This window comes from Corticium candelabrum, chromosome 1 (genome assembly GCF_963422355.1).
Source record: "Corticium candelabrum chromosome 1, ooCorCand1.1, whole genome shotgun sequence".
Taxonomy (NCBI): Eukaryota; Metazoa; Porifera; class Homoscleromorpha; order Homosclerophorida; family Plakinidae; genus Corticium; species Corticium candelabrum.
Genome location: NC_085085.1, coordinates 6,504,234 through 6,519,995, shown reverse-complemented (window position 1 = coordinate 6,519,995; position 15,762 = coordinate 6,504,234). Strand labels below are relative to the sequence as shown.

Below are 15,762 nucleotides of genomic sequence, written 5' to 3'. Positions count from 1 at the left end.
GTTGTTTGTTTACCATTGTGTACTTTAAATGTTAGTCTAACCATAAATTTTGCATCTAACAACTGGTGTGGTTATTAGTTCAGTAATTCTTTCTTGAAATGTTCAAGCCCATGCAGGTCTGTTTTAGATATATTTTTAATAACACTGATTTCAATTGCAGTCATTAAAGTTGTTACAAGTACTGCATGTGCATTTTTATAATCTGTCCTAATTTACAGCTGTTTTTTCACCAACGTGGTAGCGTTAGTATGTAAGGTTGAATTTGTGTTTAGTTCTTCTGTATGAGCTGGTTTCGATATCAACCCTTTATAGTATTTAAGCTTGTATGTGTGATGCAGGGTTTCCACACCTATGAATAGATTTGTAGCCTACGAATATTTAGGGAGAAACTGGCTATGAAATTTTCTTTTGACCTATGAATAGGTATATTCTTGAACAAGTGCCAGCTGGCTCACGAACATCACAGTGACTGGTTTCGGTATTCATTTGATGTTTGCATTACATCCATTTTGCATTTGTATCATTTGCATTACAGTTAGACCTTGTTATTTTGACCATGTTTGTGTCGCTAATTTCTGTTGGACTGACGCAACTGTTGGATTATTGGTAACAAATACACAGTGACCCATGTAAATTGGTTTCACGTGTACCTTTGTCAGACAGTGTGGGTGTCAGATTATCAGTGTTGGAGTAAGGAGGTCTTGCTGTCATTTCGCATTACGTGCAATTTGCATACGGTCATTTCGTATTTTGGTCATTTCCTGGTGCAGCTTGCAGAGCTTCCTGGTTATGGTGCTGGTATACTTATAGTGACTCCTTATAGCTAGTTTTTCTCCGTCTGCTTCGGCAAAATCAGTCTTCTTTTATTTGGTGGCCATTCACAGCGATGAAACGGTTCTCTTGCTGCCTTTGTTGACCAGTGGCTTATGAGCTAGTGCCTACATGCAATACTTTTTTCATCACTGGTACCGAAGCATACCATTTGTTCAAGGTCCGCAAAGAATTGCACAGCTTACGATTGTTAGTTCAAATAATTAAATGACTTCTGAGCAGTAGACAACACATGAAAAATTAAGACTGTTTTGAAGGCGGTTTTGAAAGAACACTAGGTGACGAACATTGTAGGATTTTGGCCACCAAAATAGAAACACAAGGGCGTGGTCCCAACAACACTGGAAAGTGGATGTGTCGCTGTTACTTGTATTTGCCTACTAATAGTTGGTGAAAAATTTGTGGCAACCCTGATGCTACATACAGTAGTTGTCTTATGTCACTCAGTTTGTGGTGTTTTATTTTAGATTGTGACTGTAACGGAACAGGAACAGTGAATGATAGCAAAGAATGTTTAACACTTGGTGGACAGTGTTTATGTGCATCTGATATTATCACTCGAACATGTTCAGTGTGTGATTACACATATTTTGGATTCGATGGTGATCGTTGTGAAGGTACAAAGGACTTATGTTTTACATTAATTCTATTACGTTGTCTAACAGCCTTAATTATTTATGGTTAGCTTGTGTGTGTGATGTGATTGGATCAAAGTCGGTTCAATGCAATGAGACTGGGTACTGTGACTGCAAGGGCAATGCAGCAGGACAAAGATGTGATACATGTAAACCATCATATTTTAACTTTAATGTGGAGAACCCTGATGTCTGTCAAGGTAGCTTGGCTTTAATTTATGATAAAGTAATGTCAGAGATGTTTACACATGTTGTTTAGCTTGTTTGTGCAATGAATCTGGATCTGATCCATGGGCTGAGGGAAGTTGCAATGCTACAACAGGACAATGCATGTGTAAAGAAAACGTAGAGGGTGTAAAATGTACGAGTTGTAAGACATCATTTTTCAACCTGCAATTATCCAATCCTGCTGGCTGTGAAGGTTTGTACGCGTGGAATGAGAATTAGTTGGACTTTGTTGGGTGTACAAGTTTTGTTCTAACTTATGTAGCTTGCTATTGCAATTCCAATGGATCCACAGCATTGTCAAAGGGTGCATGTGATGCTACTGGTCAGTGTGTTTGCAAAGAAGGTGTAACTGGTCTGAAGTGTTCTGGTTGTGAGGTAAGAAGTAATCATTAGGTCAGGTCAAGTAAATACATTGATTATCCTCGTTTGTCTCAAAATCAGAGGCCGTCTGATGAATTTTTAGTTTAATTTTATTCGCATGTTCAAAGCAAAATTCTGCCACAGTAGCCAAAGGAGTAGCATGGTCACATGCCAAACGAGTCATGCCTCATATACTTCAGATTTGATGTAGGTGTCAGTTCCTCAAGCCATTGTTTGGGCGTATCGTTCCAGAGCAGGCCACTGTTGTAGATATCTTAACAGACTACAGCAGTGGTGTGTTCGATTTTGGGAGTCCCTACTGGATCAATTCCGGACGTTCTGCATGGCGATTCAAGTGGGCAGTACTAAGAAGGAGCTGGTAAGAGTAAGTCCACAGACCTTATTGGAGAGGTTGTAAGTTTGCTTGGGCAATACTTGGAGGTCTGCATTATGAAGTCAGACAGTTTCGTTCGTTGTAAAGTCCACAACAGGTTTTTAACAATTCACATGCACACACACACACACTAATGTGTGTGTGTGTGTGTGTGTGTGTGTGTGTGTGTGTGTGTGTGTGTGTGCATGCGTGCATGCGTGTGTGCGTGTGTGTGTGTGTGTGTGTGTGTGTGTGCATGCGTGCATGCATGCATGTGTGTGTGTGTGTGCATGCACCCGCTATGTACCCTCGTATCTCCATTGTGGTGAGTCACAGCGCCACCAAATTTTACTTACGCACGGCAGCTCGATCAAGCTCGACAGCAAAGATGGTTTCGTTTTTCAGTGTTCACTTGGGATGATGCGATTTCTTGCCGATTGAACCTATTCCACTCGTGTGTGAATTTCTCTAAAACGACACAGTGGATCTTCACCAAATTTAAACTGCCTATTCCTGACCTCAGATGGTATGTACGGAGCATGTCATGTATTACCTCTGACATTAATAAGACCAAGATATTTTTGACTGGATCTGTGTCTTTAAAAAATATGACTGCTTTTGTTTGCTCGTGCACACGGATTGAATAGTTACCACGTTTGCTACACCTGTTTCCTACAAAGGCAGCAACGTTTTCGAATTGACGATGTCAAACGGCATTGTCAAAATGTCTCCTAGATAAGGCGTGACTTACTCATATACATGTATATGGGAACCGATTATCCGGGTGAGTAAATATCTTCATACCATATAACCGGTTATTTCTGCGATCATGATATATCTGCAAATTCTGCAAAGAGATCACAGAGCGCACAAAAAAATTTGCAGATATTTAAGCTTATCCTCGGAGTCTCAGGAACTCACTGTTCCAACACATGTACAATGCATCTGTGTACACGTGTACCTGAAATTTCTGTGGAATGCAGAAATTTAATTTGCAGTAATTTAAGACTGCAGAAATAACCGGTCATACAGTATGACTTCCAAGTTTCTGCTGCTTGGATATCTAACTCTGAATGGAATACTTGCTGCTAATTTCTTGGGAACGGGACACTCTGTTACATTTTTCATTTGTTTTCAACAGAATATTAACTAACATCTTCCAGTTCATTCGAATGCACGCCCACACCAGTCCTGTGTAGATCGATTGTTCATGTCGTTGTCCTTTGCAACCCTTCTCAGCAACCAAAGATTTCTTCCTGATTGAAGCGAGTCTAACGCTTGTGTTTCTCTCCAAGTTCTTATTGCATTTGTCAACCTAAATGTTTTCAGAATGGGACACTTGGTTACATTTTTATGTCTTTTCAATGGGATATTAACTAACAATCAATAGTCTAATCAGCCCGGGTAAAGAATGGGCTACTCAGCTAGTAGTACATACTACATAAAAATTACAAATAAAATCAATTTATTTCCCAATTAAAAAGGATGATAATCAAATTTGTTGACCCGGCCATTAATAGCTTTTTGCATTAGTGTTTTATGATCAAGACATGTGTATATTAAATTAGGATGGGTCTTTTCTGATGTCTTCTAATGATACTGGCAGTTGTCATCCATGTGGATGTTCACTGTCATCTTCAGTTTCACTGACATGTGATAAGTCTTCAGGCCAGTGTGTTTGTAAATCTGGTCTGACTGGACGTACTTGTGACATCATCGAAGATTTTCACTGGCTGCCATTCTTGGAGGGTTTCATTTATGAAGCAGAATTTGCTAATTTTAGCGTAAGTTAATTGCACATTTTTAGTTAATTATGAATGATTATATGGTTGGTTGTGCAAATTGTAGAGAGGAGCAGCAGTCGAGAAACGAATTAGTGATCCTAGCAACTTTACTGGAATAGGTGGAGTAAGGTTGATGAATGATAGTCAAGTCACATTTAAGGTAGCTGTACCACAGAGAACTATTCGATATGATCTGTTAGTTCGTTATGAGGTGAGTAGTGCAAGAGTTTGGTGTTGTCACTGTAACAATCGTAGCACGTCTCTAGACTTCCCATGTGTGGAATGATATAAAAATTTCTGTTCACCGATCTGAGGATGGTCAAAGTGTGGTATCAAAGTATTATAAGTTGGGACCCGAGGACAGTGAAACTGAGGCATCGGGGTATTATACGTTGGAAGCCAATTTGTTAGCTGTACCATTGGGATCTCAGCTTGCTGGATCTGAGTTACATGTGAACATCATTGCGAACACTTCCTTACTTGGCGGAACAACATTTATTGACTCGGTTTGTTAGTTTAACAGCAGTGTTTTTAGCGGCTGGAACGTGATGATGTGGTTTTTGTGTCGCCGTAGGTCTTGCTGATGCCAGAAGAAGAGGACCTACCGGAATTTCAAGCATTAGATGCTTATAACCAGAGCGTGTTTCTTGATACTTGCTACAACGTGAGAATGAGTGTGTCAAGGGCATTTAACTATGAAATTGACGAACAATGTAGAAAGCAGACAATTCTCATCAATGCTGCTCTCTTTAATGGAACGCTTGGTAAGGGGATTGCAGTATGTAATGACTGTAATTGCATAAATTTTGTTGAGTGGGACTGTGAAATTCTGTGTGTTATTTGTTTACCATTACTGTACTTTGAATAAAAATCCCACCAGAAGATTTTACATCTAACAACTTTGTGTAAGTTAGTAGTTGATTAATTTCTTTCTCAAAATGTACGAACTCGTGCAGGTTTGTTGTAGTATGTTTTGCTAATAACCATAACACTTGTTTCTATTGCAGGTATTAAATTTATTACAGTATAGACATGTCAGAATCTGTCAGAACTGTAGATGTTTGTAGTAGTTGGTCTTATGTCACTGTATACTGCTCACAGTTTGTAAACAGTTTGTGTGTGTTTTTTATTGTAGATTGTGACTGTAACGTAACAGGGACAGTAAATGATAGCAAAGACTGTCAAAAGATTGGTGGACAGTGTTTATGTGCACCTAATATCATCATTCGAACATGTTCAGTGTGCGATTACACATATTTTGGATTTGATAGTGATGGTTGTGAAGGTATGAAGGACTTAGTTTTAAATCAATTCTGTTATGTTGTGATGTGGTATTGCACTGTTATCTAACAACCGTAATTATTTATGATTAGCTTGCGTGTGTGATGTGATTGGATCCAAGTCAGTTCAATGCAATGAGTCTGGATACTGTGACTGCAAGGGCAATGCAGCTGGACAAAGATGTGATGTATGTAAACCATCATATTTTAAGTTTAATGTGGAGAACCCTGATGTCTGTCAAGGTAGCTTGGATTAAGTTCATGAAGTAATGTCAGTGATGCTTACATACATTGTTTAGCTTGTTTGTGCAATGAATCTGGCTCTGATCCATCAGTTGAGGGGAGTTGCAATGGTGCAACAGGACAGTGCATGTGTAAAGAGAACGTAGAGGGTGTGAAATGTACAAGTTGTAAGACATCATTTTTCAATCTGCAAGCATCCAATCCTACCGGCTGTGAAGGTGTGTGCGTGTGGATTGAGGGTTATTAGTTGCATGTACAAGTTGTTTGTAACTCGTGTAGCTTGCAATTGCAATTCCAATGGATCCACAGCGTTGTCAAAGGGGGCATGTGATGATACCGGTCAGTGTGTTTGCAAGGAAGGTGTGACTGGTCTGAAGTGTTCTGTTTGTGAGGTAAGAAGTGATGATTAGCTTCTTACATTTAGTATCTTCTGATCAAGACGCATGTAAATTATAATAGGATGGATTGTATATAATGTCTTCTGATGCTGGCAAATGTCGTCCATGTGGTTGTTCACTGTCGTCTTCATTTTCACTGACGTGTGATAAGTCTTCAGGCCAATGTCATTGTAAATCTGGTCTAACTGGACGTACTTGTGACATCATTGAAGATTTTCACTGGTTGCCATTTTTGGAGGGTCTCATTTATGAAGCAGAATTTGCTAGTCTGGGTGTACGTTAAGTACCTATAGTTCAGTTTACTATGAGTGATTTTGAGATAACATTTTTGTAAATTGTAGGCAGGAGCAGTGGTTGAGAAACGAACTAGTGATCCCGGCAACTTTACTGGAATAGGTGGAGTAAGGTTGATAAATGGTAGTGAAGTCACATTTAAGGTAGCTGTACCACAGAGAACTATTCGATATGATCTTGTAATTCGGTATGAGGTGAGCAGTTCAGACAATTGATGTTGTCACTTTAACAGTTCTAGGATGTCTTCAGGCTTCCTATTATGGTTTGGCTGACGTACAGATTTTTGTTCATCAATTTGTTGATGGTCGAGGTGCGGCGTTATCACTTTCCTATCATTTGGTTCCAGAGGAGAATGTGTTGGTTGTACCACTGGAGATACAGGTTGCCAGATCTGAGTTAGATGTGAACATCATTGCGTACACTCATTACTTTCCTAGTGAAGCAGTCTTTGTTGACTCGGTTTGTTAATTTTATAGTGAGCAGTTTGTGCAGACAGAATGTGACTGTTGATTGTTCTGTTGTCATAGGTTTTGTTGATGCCAGAAGTGCAGGACCTTCTAGAATTTCAAGCATTAGAGCCTATGGACCAAACTGTTTTTCTGGACACTTGCTACCACGTTAGGAGAAGCGTGTTAACATCATTTAGTTTTGCAATTGATGAGCAATGTAGAAAACAGACAATTCTTGTCAATGCTGCCCTCTTTAATGGATCACTCGGTAATTGGATTATGCATGCACATGTATTCTTTTAATTAATTGCACAAGATTTGTTATGGGTTGAGGTTGTAGTAGTTGTGTTGTCTGCTTGTTGGTCTACTGCCTAAGGTTTCAAGTAGAAATTTCTCTGACAACTTAGGCTGATAGCATTTGTGTACCTTTTTGTGCAATGTCAGATTTGGCATTTTGTTAACTGCCAGTTTTAGGTTTTGTTATGTAACTGCTGTATTTTGTGACTATGGCATTTGCCACTTTGCCTGGGCTTTTTGTGCAAGTCTACAGTGTTGAGGTGTTTGTGGATTCATACATTGTATGTACTATATATATTATAACTGCTGCAACCTGTATGCAGGTACTATTTTATTCTCTATCAACTACCTTACTCTGCTGATAACTATTTTGGTGCAACTATTAATAATTTTGTTATGGTGTGGTTATGTAAAGATTGATTTTATTAATTTTATAAATGATTTTGTTCCTTGACTTGTATTTGTATGGGTATGTCTAGTGGTTGCTATTATATTACTATAGATAGCTTGCACTTTGTAAACCAGTGTGTTTGTTCTTCTATTTGTAGATTGTGACTGTAATGGAGTGGGAACAGTGAATTATAGCAGAACGTGTGAGAAACTTGGTGGTCAGTGTTCGTGTGTTCCTAATGTCATCACTCAGACATGTTCAATGTGTGAACGCATGTACTTTGGATTTGACAATGATGGCTGTGAAGGTATAAAAAGGGGTTAACTTAACTTTGTCTGTTTGTATTGGTTTGGGGCTGTATAAACTAATGGATTATTACAGTAATTGCGTTTTTATTAGCTTGTAGTTGTGATGTCATTGGGTCAAAGTCAATTCAATGCAATGAAACTGGTTATTGTGACTGCACTGGCAATGCAGAAGGGCAGAAATGTGATATGTGCAAATCATCTTTTTTCAACTTTAGTATTGAGAATCCCGATGTCTGTGAAGGTAACCTTGCTTTATGATGGGGTCATTTAACAAATGTTTATATGAATTTTTGTAGCTTGTTTGTGCAATGTTACTGGCTCTAATCTGTTAGCCAGTGGGAAATGCAATGCTACAACAGGACAGTGTGTGTGTAAAGAAAATGTAGAGGGTTTAAAATGTGCAACTTGCAAGACAAAGTACTTCAGTTTGCAGTTAAACAATTCTGAAGGCTGTGAAGGTTATCATATAATTTGTTGAATACTAACTGTGTATTGATAGTTACAAATGTAGCTTGCGATTGCCATTCCATCGGATCTGTCAATATGTCTTGTGATGATGTGGGTCAGTGTTCATGCAAGAACAATGCAATTGGATTGAAGTGTGATGCATGTGAGGTAAAATTGCTTATATAGGTACAGTTGAACATGTTGCCAAGTTTATCTAAAGGCAGTGAACTTTCCGACGATATCGTATTTTTTTTGCTTAAACACTGCAGCATTTATTTTAGCTCGGGTTCCAACTGTGTCGTTAAACAAGGGCAGTGTTTGTTAAAGGCTTTCTGTTTGTGCTCTAGGAGTATGTAAGTGTACACGCTGTAGGTCTGACATCTTTTCAAGAGAAGAACATCTATAGGGTACTGGTATGCTATCACACTTAGTACGTCATGTGCTGAAACAGTATCCGGATATTCTAAAGAAACGATTGCGTGACGTATGCCTCTGAAGAAGTTGTACGATTTTTACTTCAAACTTCGAGCAATAGGTCCTTCTAGATCTATTGGAATTTAGTGAAAGGCGACATTTATTTGAGGACGGCGTTTATCTTTTACCTATACCCTCATCTGTGGCATTTAATTGAGGGCGGCGTTTAATCGAAGAAATACAGTAACTTTTAATTATTCTTCATGCTGCTACTGGTGTGTGCGTAGCCATTGTATGGATTAACTTACACTTGCAGCAATTGTTGTATAATTTATTCATATCATAGCAATCTGACTATTGTACACAAGATACACATTCTATGTAGTTGTAAAAATTAATAATTTTTGGTGCATAGTATGTACCAATAAGAGTTTATTATGCTAATAAGGGGCAGCTACAAATTTATTCATTGAGGTGCCGACTTGTGCATCTGTTTGCACAGTACGGGCGATTGTTATCTTATTGCTAATATATATTTATGTTGATTCGGTGTTGATTAATTGAAATAATGTTAACTGCCAGAGATTTAGAACAAAGCTAGACAAACAGACATTACATGAAATTCTGTTTAAGCCAACAGATGATGATAAGGGATAGAGAAATGCATGGCTTGTAGAGTGAAACTTTTATGACTTTTTATGTCAGTTTTGTTTTTTGTAAGTACGTCTTATTGATACAATAGGATGGATTCTTTATGGTGGTTTCTGATGATGGTAATGGATGTCATCCTTGTGGCTGTTCATTATCCACTGCAGTTTCACTGTTGTGCAACAATGTATCAGGACAGTGTCCTTGTAAATCTGGTTTAATTGGTCGTATTTGTGACGTCATTGAAGATTTCTATTGGTTGCCTTACTCTGAGGGTGTCATATATGAAGCAGAGTTTGCTAGTCTCAGCGTAAGTTACCGATTGTCTGTTATGTTAGTAGTTAATTTGGATGTGCTTGTTGTTACAGGGAGGAGCTATGGTTGAGAGACGAGTCAGTGATCTTACCAAGTTTACTGGGACTGGTGGAGTTAGAATGAGTGGCGATGGTAATCGCATTACATTTCGAGTAATTGTGCCTCAGAGATCTATTCAATATAGGCTGATTGTTCGTTACGAGGTGATAAGTTATTCATATTGAGTTAATTGTCAGGGTAGGGTAAGTTGATTATTACATGGTTTTTAGGCATTAAGTTCATTTGATAGTGTCCAGTTGACAGCAGTGAGGTCAGGTGATGAGACAAGTGTAATTACCGATTATGGTCGTCTACCATCTGCACCTGGATTTGCTAATCCTCACATTAGACTGTTAATCGGACAGCAGATTGCTGGCTCTGAACTTATTGTTAACTTCACTTACATCCTTGATGCTAGAGCTGGAAATTCCGCTGATGGATTTTTTGTTGACTCGGTCTGGTTTATCTAAACACAAGATTTGGATGAAACATAGCATAGTTGTGGCTGATGATACTTTGTTCCAGGTTCTACTTATGCCAGTATCCACTGATCTACCTGAGTTTATGGCATTGTCTTTTGGCGATCGATTATTTTTCCTTTTGACTTGCTACAATGTGAGGGAATCTGTACCACAAGCATCTTCAACTTCTCTTAGTAAGGCTTGCAGAAGTCACACTATTCTCATCAATGCTGCTCTTTTCAATGGAGCACTGAGTGCGAAGAAACGTTCTGTATGGTGTTGTAGTTGTGAATTAACGATTATTGTGTTGTAGACTGTAGTTGTAATGTGGAAACAAGTTCTAGTCAACTATGCGAGAAATTGGGTGGCCAGTGCGCTTGTGCTCCCAATGTTGTTACTCAAAAATGCACTACTTGTAATTACACATTTTTTGGATTTAGCGCTGCTGGTTGTGAAGGTATAAAGTGAATATACGTATAGATTGTGGTGAGATCTCTATGTTATTTGGATCTGTTGTGTAGCTTGTAATTGTGATCCTGTTGGTTCCCTGTCAACTCTGTGCAATGAGACTGGATACTGTGACTGCAAAGGGAATGCCGGTGGTCAGAGATGTGATAGTTGCAAGCCATCATTTTATAATTTCAGCAGCAGTAACCCTGACGTCTGTGAAGGTACATGTTGCATTAGACTTGATTGAAACACGCAAGTGCATACGAGTGCTTGTATGCATTTGATTGTTTGTTTGTTTGTGTGTTTGTGTGTGTGTGTGTGTGTGTGTGTCCATGCTTAAAGGAGCACTTCACCGATTGACTCGCGCACATTAGCTAATCACTTCTGGTCTTTTTTCAAGTTGGGAAGTTTGGTGCTATCTCAGAGCAAACTTGATAGCTGAGCATTATGATAGCGCAAAAAAAACAAAATTGTACGAGGCGTTGTCTTCAAATAACGTCCATTATGTGTAGGTTTTGTTTTACCGCTTCGTGTAACCTTTGATATTTGCGTAGGCGAAAGTAAAATGTGCTTTTGCATCACTGACTCACTTTCAATCGACGGCGAAAAGCACACATACGCGATGGTTTGGCTGTAGAATAAAGGCACTTTGTGTCACGTGATTATGTGCAGTGACACACGTTTCCGTGTGTTTTTCACATCACTCAAGCTCTTTTGAACTGCAGTATGGCCTCCCTTTGTAGAAAGAAACACGGAGGAATGTGCGAAAGACCGAGCGATTGCAAGTCGCTCAAGACGATCATGTGGAGTCTACAACATACGAACGACTGAGTCGCTTATGAACTGTAACTTGTTCTCTTTCACTGTTAGAGTCGCCTGAAGCATCTAGACCCGTCTCTTGTGTGCTCTCATAGTTGGCCTTGGAAAGCAAGACCAAAACAATGCGCCGCACAACACAGCAAGCGTTTGGTCCGCAGCCCAAGGTCTTAAGGTATATTAACGTCTACTGCTGCGCGTCAATTGGTGAAGTGCTCCTTTAAGTCATATGACACGTGTATTGTTTGCTTGAGATATTATGCAATTGCTGATGAATTGTTTATTGGGAATCTTGGCTTTTAGAGGTGTTTTGTCCAGTTTTGCTAACTCCAAACAATACTATGCAGAATACAACTAACACTGCTAGTGGTACTGCTGTAGGATTTCATTGCAATGAATGCTATGAATTGGAGGGACAGCGTGAGCTTTCTTGTTTGCCAAATCAAAGTTGGACGGGTGAAGCACCAACTTGCAAAGGTATGGCTGTTGTAGTAATACATTAACATGTTTGAGTTTGATTTATAGATTTAGTAAAATTTGTATTATACTTGTGGTATTATAAGGTGTGTGTTATTGCTTTGATAGTGAAATCTTGCACTGAGCTTGTTACTCCATCTAATGGACAAAAGGACTCTAGCGACACCTCGTGTGGTACTACTGTAATGTTTAGTTGTCGTGAATGTTATGACTTGGTCGGATACAATCAGTTGTCTTGTTTGCCGAATCAAACATGGAGCAGTGAAACACCAAATTGCTCTCGTTAGTCTGTTGGCTTGAATATCTTAGTGTGGTAGCAACAAGGTGCCTTTATAGTGAAGTTTTGTCCTGCACTTGTGGCACCTGCTAATGGAAGCAAAAACTCAAGTGACACATCATGTGGCAGTTCTGTAGAATTTAGCTGTGATGAGTGTTATGAGCTGGAGGGACACCGCGTGCTAACTTGTCTTGTTGACAATACATGGAGCAGTAAAGAACCTAACTGCACACGTTAGTTTGCCTGTGTCATTGTTGGGAATAACAGTTAATTGTGCCCTGTGTGATTTGCTTTACAGTGAAATCATGTCCAGCTCTTAAAATACCTATTAATGGCAAAAAGGACTCAAATGACACAGTGTGTGGTGCTGTAGTTGGATTTCGCTGTAATGAATGTCATGAGGTTCAAGGACACAACCAACTGTCTTGCTTGCCTAATAGAACATGGAGTGGAGAGGAACCCAATTGCACATGTTAGTTTAATTAATGTACAGTGTACTGATAGTGTTGTACATACATGTTTAATTAGATTACAACATTTGTTTTGTTGCTTCTTAGATGTTCATTGTCCTGCTCTTGAAGCACCCAATAATGGATCAATATTACATCTAACTGATAGTTATCGTTGTGGATCTACTGTTTGGTATGATTGTGAAAATGGATTTGGGTTGCTGGGGACAGCATATCGTGATTGTGTTACATCAGGACAATGGCGTGGGATTGCACCATTGTGCCAACGTATCTTTACATATGCGGTCTTCTTATTACATCTATATTAAGTGTTTATCTTTAGATGTCTCCGAATTAAGTATAGAGTTGTTAGAGGCATGGAGCTATATGCCTGTCATGCCAGCGGTGGTGACTATTCGAGTTGTAGACAGTGAGGCTGTTACTTTGTATCAACGCATCAGTGCTACAGAAAATACTATGCTGATCGTTGTTCCACCTAATACATACTTGCTTATTAGTGTAGAAGCGGATGGATATCTGCCCAGTAGTGCTTCATATTATACTCATCATCTATCTGGTCAGATCTTAACATTTGCTGAATTTTGTTGTGTGTACTAATTTTTTTAATTGACAGTGAACAATTTACCAATTTATATGCAACAACGGCAGGCAGACACTGTATCTATTAGTGTCGTGTCTAGTTCTGACATCAATGTCACATTTCCTGATTTTGGTTTCCGTTTCATAAGACTCTATGTTCCCGTTGGTTCTTTGGATGTAGATGTTGGAAGTCAGCTGAATTTTACAATCACTTCTGTCAACCTCACAGCTTCTGTGCATGGTGTACCACACTTGATTGGTGTTACTGACAAGAATCAGTCGTCTCGGGTGAACCTGGATGCTTATGTGGCAGTTCATGTGACTGCTGGAACTACTCTTACTTCACTAAGCATCAATTTGTTGAGCTCAGTGTGGTTGTACGTTCCATTTGTGGTTGATCAATTTAGTGATCAGCTTTCTGTCTGGTTTTACAACGAGAGTTCTGGAATATGGCAAAATTCAGGCAAAGCTGTTGTCATGAAACAAACATTGATGTTGGAAATTACTCAGTTTGGCTGGTGGGCCGCAGCTGTTGAATGGACCGAGACTAGCTGTACATCATTAGTTGTCAGTAGAACTTCATCACACGGGAGCTCACCGACTCCGTTAACTAACAGTGTCATTTCTTTGTCTGGTGTAGACTACACTTATTTCAGTGTTAGAGGAACTGATGCTGCTGGAGTTGCTTGCATGGAGCAGAAAAGAGATAGTTTGAGTGTTGTCCAAGTTGAAAATAAGCAATTTGGTGTCAGCAGTGGACCTATTTTTGTAACGAGTCTGAATCATAGTCAATGTGATGAAGGAAGATGGTTGAATAGCAGAAGCTTACAGTTGAATTGCACCAAACTTGAAATTTTATGTGAGAACAACAAAAACAATGTGAAATGCTCACTTATGGTTTATTGTTTTGTTGTATAGTTGCTAGTTGTGGCTCTCTTCCAAGTCCAAATAATGGTAGTGTAATTCAACCTTCTGTGGTGTCTGTGCTAGGAGGTGTGCACCGACCTGCCATTACATCATTTATGTGTAATGTGGGATATGAGTTATCAGGAATTTCGGAGAGAGTGTGTTTGGAAAACGGTTCATGGAGTGGTTCTCAACCTACATGCAAACGTGAGTGGCTTGTCGTCTTTCATAATAATTGTGGCACGAGTAATTGTGATTATATCTATTGTGTAGTGGTAGAATGTGAAGAACTTTCTAACCCTTTTAATGGCAAAAGATATGGCGAAATTCGAATTTATGATTCCACAGTCATTTTCTCTTGTGATTTGGGTTATTTTTTGAATGGATCATCTAATCGTACATGCCAAGCCAATGGCATATGGAGTGGACATGAAACCATATGCCATCGTATGTTGTTTGTCATTCTGTTGTGAGTATATAATGTGAATGTAACTACCGTTATTGTATTACAGCAAAAGATTGTGGCAAATTTCCTGAACTGCAGAATGGTCGAATAAGAGGAAATAAAACGGTGTTTCCTAATGTTCTTACGTTTGTTTGTGACGAGGGATATGAAATTTCTGGTTCCTCAATATCTGAATGTCAGGCAAATGGATTGTGGAGCTCACCTAGTGTACAGTGTAACGGTAGGTTTGATACAATGCTCGCTACTGAATTTTCTGTAACATGTATCTTTCAGCTGTGGATTGTGGCAATCTTGATGACATTAGAAATGGCAAGAAGATTGGAACTACAAACACTACATTAGGCTTTGAAATAAGGTTTGACTGTAACCCGTGTTATGAACTGGAAGGACCAACAACAAGAACATGCCAGGCTAATAAGACTTGGAGTGGTACAGAACCTTATTGTAATAGTGAGTAGAAAGACTAGCACACAGCTGTTGTTTTGAAGCTCCTTACTTTTGTTGTTTATTTAGTAATTTATTGCTCTGCACTAGAAGAACCTCAGAACGGAGAAAGAATGGGAAATGAAACAATTTGCTCAGCACGTGTTGAGTTTAAATGTGATACAAGGTATAGACTGAGTGGCTCCAGTATTCGAACATGCTTGGAAAACAGAACATGGAGTGGACAACAGCCAACTTGTGACTGTTAGTAGCATTGTTGGAGTTTTTCGTGTTACCATGGATATAGTTGTCATTGTTATAGTGGTTTACTGTGAAGAACTATCATCTCCAAGTGATGGCTTTAAGCTGGGCGACGAGACAGTTGTTTTTTCTCAAGTTCTATTTGGCTGTAACCATTGCTTTGAGTTGAAAGGACATAGCAATCTTACTTGTCGTGATAATGGCCAGTGGAGCGCAGACCAACCCACATGTGAATGTTAGTGCTATCATTAAGTAACACGTAATCATTGCCATCTGAAATTCATCTCATTATGTATTAGTGATTCATTGTCCAAGCTTGCCAATTCCAGAAAATGGCATAAAGATTAGGAATGAAACAAGCTGTGGTGTTGTGGAAGAATTTGTTTGTAAAAGTCGCTATGAGCTTGTAGGTCCAGCCGAAAGAGTTTGCCTGACAAATGGT

The 15,762-nt window shown here is 39.1% G+C and overlaps 3 protein-coding genes and 2 long non-coding RNA genes across 5 annotated transcripts; all 5 read left to right on the top strand.

Moving 5' to 3' along the window:
- Nucleotides 1–5,887: 5,887 nt before the first annotated feature.
- On the top strand, nucleotides 5,888–6,225 carry LOC134189579 (uncharacterized). Its single transcript, XR_009971511.1, has 3 exons — nucleotides 5,888–5,952; nucleotides 6,014–6,126; nucleotides 6,194–6,225. It is a non-coding gene; the product is annotated as an uncharacterized LOC134189579 (long non-coding RNA).
- Nucleotides 6,226–6,568: 343 nt separating this feature from the next.
- Nucleotides 6,569–9,653, top strand: LOC134187919 (usherin-like). The gene is made up of 9 exons (XM_062656128.1): nucleotides 6,569–6,620; nucleotides 6,676–6,885; nucleotides 6,954–7,143; nucleotides 7,721–7,870; nucleotides 7,963–8,112; nucleotides 8,168–8,329; nucleotides 8,383–8,486; nucleotides 9,475–9,578; nucleotides 9,629–9,653. The coding sequence occupies exons 3-9, from the start codon at nucleotides 6,963–6,965 to the stop codon at nucleotides 9,651–9,653; spliced, it is 876 nt and encodes a 291-aa protein (XP_062512112.1). The 5' UTR covers nucleotides 6,569–6,620; nucleotides 6,676–6,885; nucleotides 6,954–6,962.
- Nucleotides 9,654–9,657: 4 nt separating this feature from the next.
- Nucleotides 9,658–10,033, top strand: LOC134179055 (uncharacterized). Its single transcript, XR_009969769.1, has 3 exons — nucleotides 9,658–9,690; nucleotides 9,749–9,898; nucleotides 9,965–10,033. It is a non-coding gene; the product is annotated as an uncharacterized LOC134179055 (long non-coding RNA).
- Nucleotides 10,034–10,147: 114 nt separating this feature from the next.
- On the top strand, nucleotides 10,148–10,723 carry LOC134187824 (laminin subunit beta-2-like). Its single transcript, XM_062656024.1, has 4 exons — nucleotides 10,148–10,189; nucleotides 10,260–10,449; nucleotides 10,509–10,659; nucleotides 10,717–10,723. Exons 2-4 carry the CDS (start codon nucleotides 10,269–10,271, stop codon nucleotides 10,721–10,723), a joined length of 339 nt encoding a protein of 112 aa, XP_062512008.1. The 5' UTR covers nucleotides 10,148–10,189; nucleotides 10,260–10,268.
- Nucleotides 10,724–11,854: 1,131 nt separating this feature from the next.
- LOC134187735 (CUB and sushi domain-containing protein 3-like) lies at nucleotides 11,855–15,467 on the top strand (the record flags this gene model as incomplete). Its single annotated transcript, XM_062655919.1, has 13 exons — nucleotides 11,855–11,938; nucleotides 12,025–12,220; nucleotides 12,275–12,448; nucleotides 12,514–12,687; nucleotides 12,773–12,952; nucleotides 13,008–13,241; nucleotides 13,299–14,123; nucleotides 14,183–14,377; nucleotides 14,444–14,617; nucleotides 14,683–14,856; nucleotides 14,910–15,086; nucleotides 15,150–15,323; nucleotides 15,382–15,467. Coding segments are annotated over exons 1-13 (2,847 nt in total), but the record flags the coding sequence as incomplete, so codon positions are not given.
- Nucleotides 15,468–15,762: the final 295 nt, after the last annotated feature.

What these genes read in the sequence shown, in the direction of transcription:
- LOC134187824 (XM_062656024.1), top strand. Translation starts at nt 10,269, where the DNA reads ATGCCAGTATCCACTGATCTACCTGAGTTTATGGCATTGTCTTTTGGC. An exon ending in TCTTTTCAATGGAGCACTGA is followed by an intron (nt 10,450 to 10,508) that starts GTGCGAAGAAAC and finishes ATTGTGTTGTAG; the next exon opens with ACTGTAGTTGTAATGTGGAA.
- LOC134187919 (XM_062656128.1), top strand. Translation starts at nt 6,963, where the DNA reads ATGCCAGAAGTGCAGGACCTTCTAGAATTTCAAGCATTAGAGCCTATG. An exon ending in CCTCTTTAATGGATCACTCG is followed by an intron (nt 7,144 to 7,720) that starts GTAATTGGATTA and finishes TTCTATTTGTAG; the next exon opens with ATTGTGACTGTAATGGAGTG. An exon ending in GAATCCCGATGTCTGTGAAG is followed by an intron (nt 8,113 to 8,167) that starts GTAACCTTGCTT and finishes GAATTTTTGTAG; the next exon opens with CTTGTTTGTGCAATGTTACT.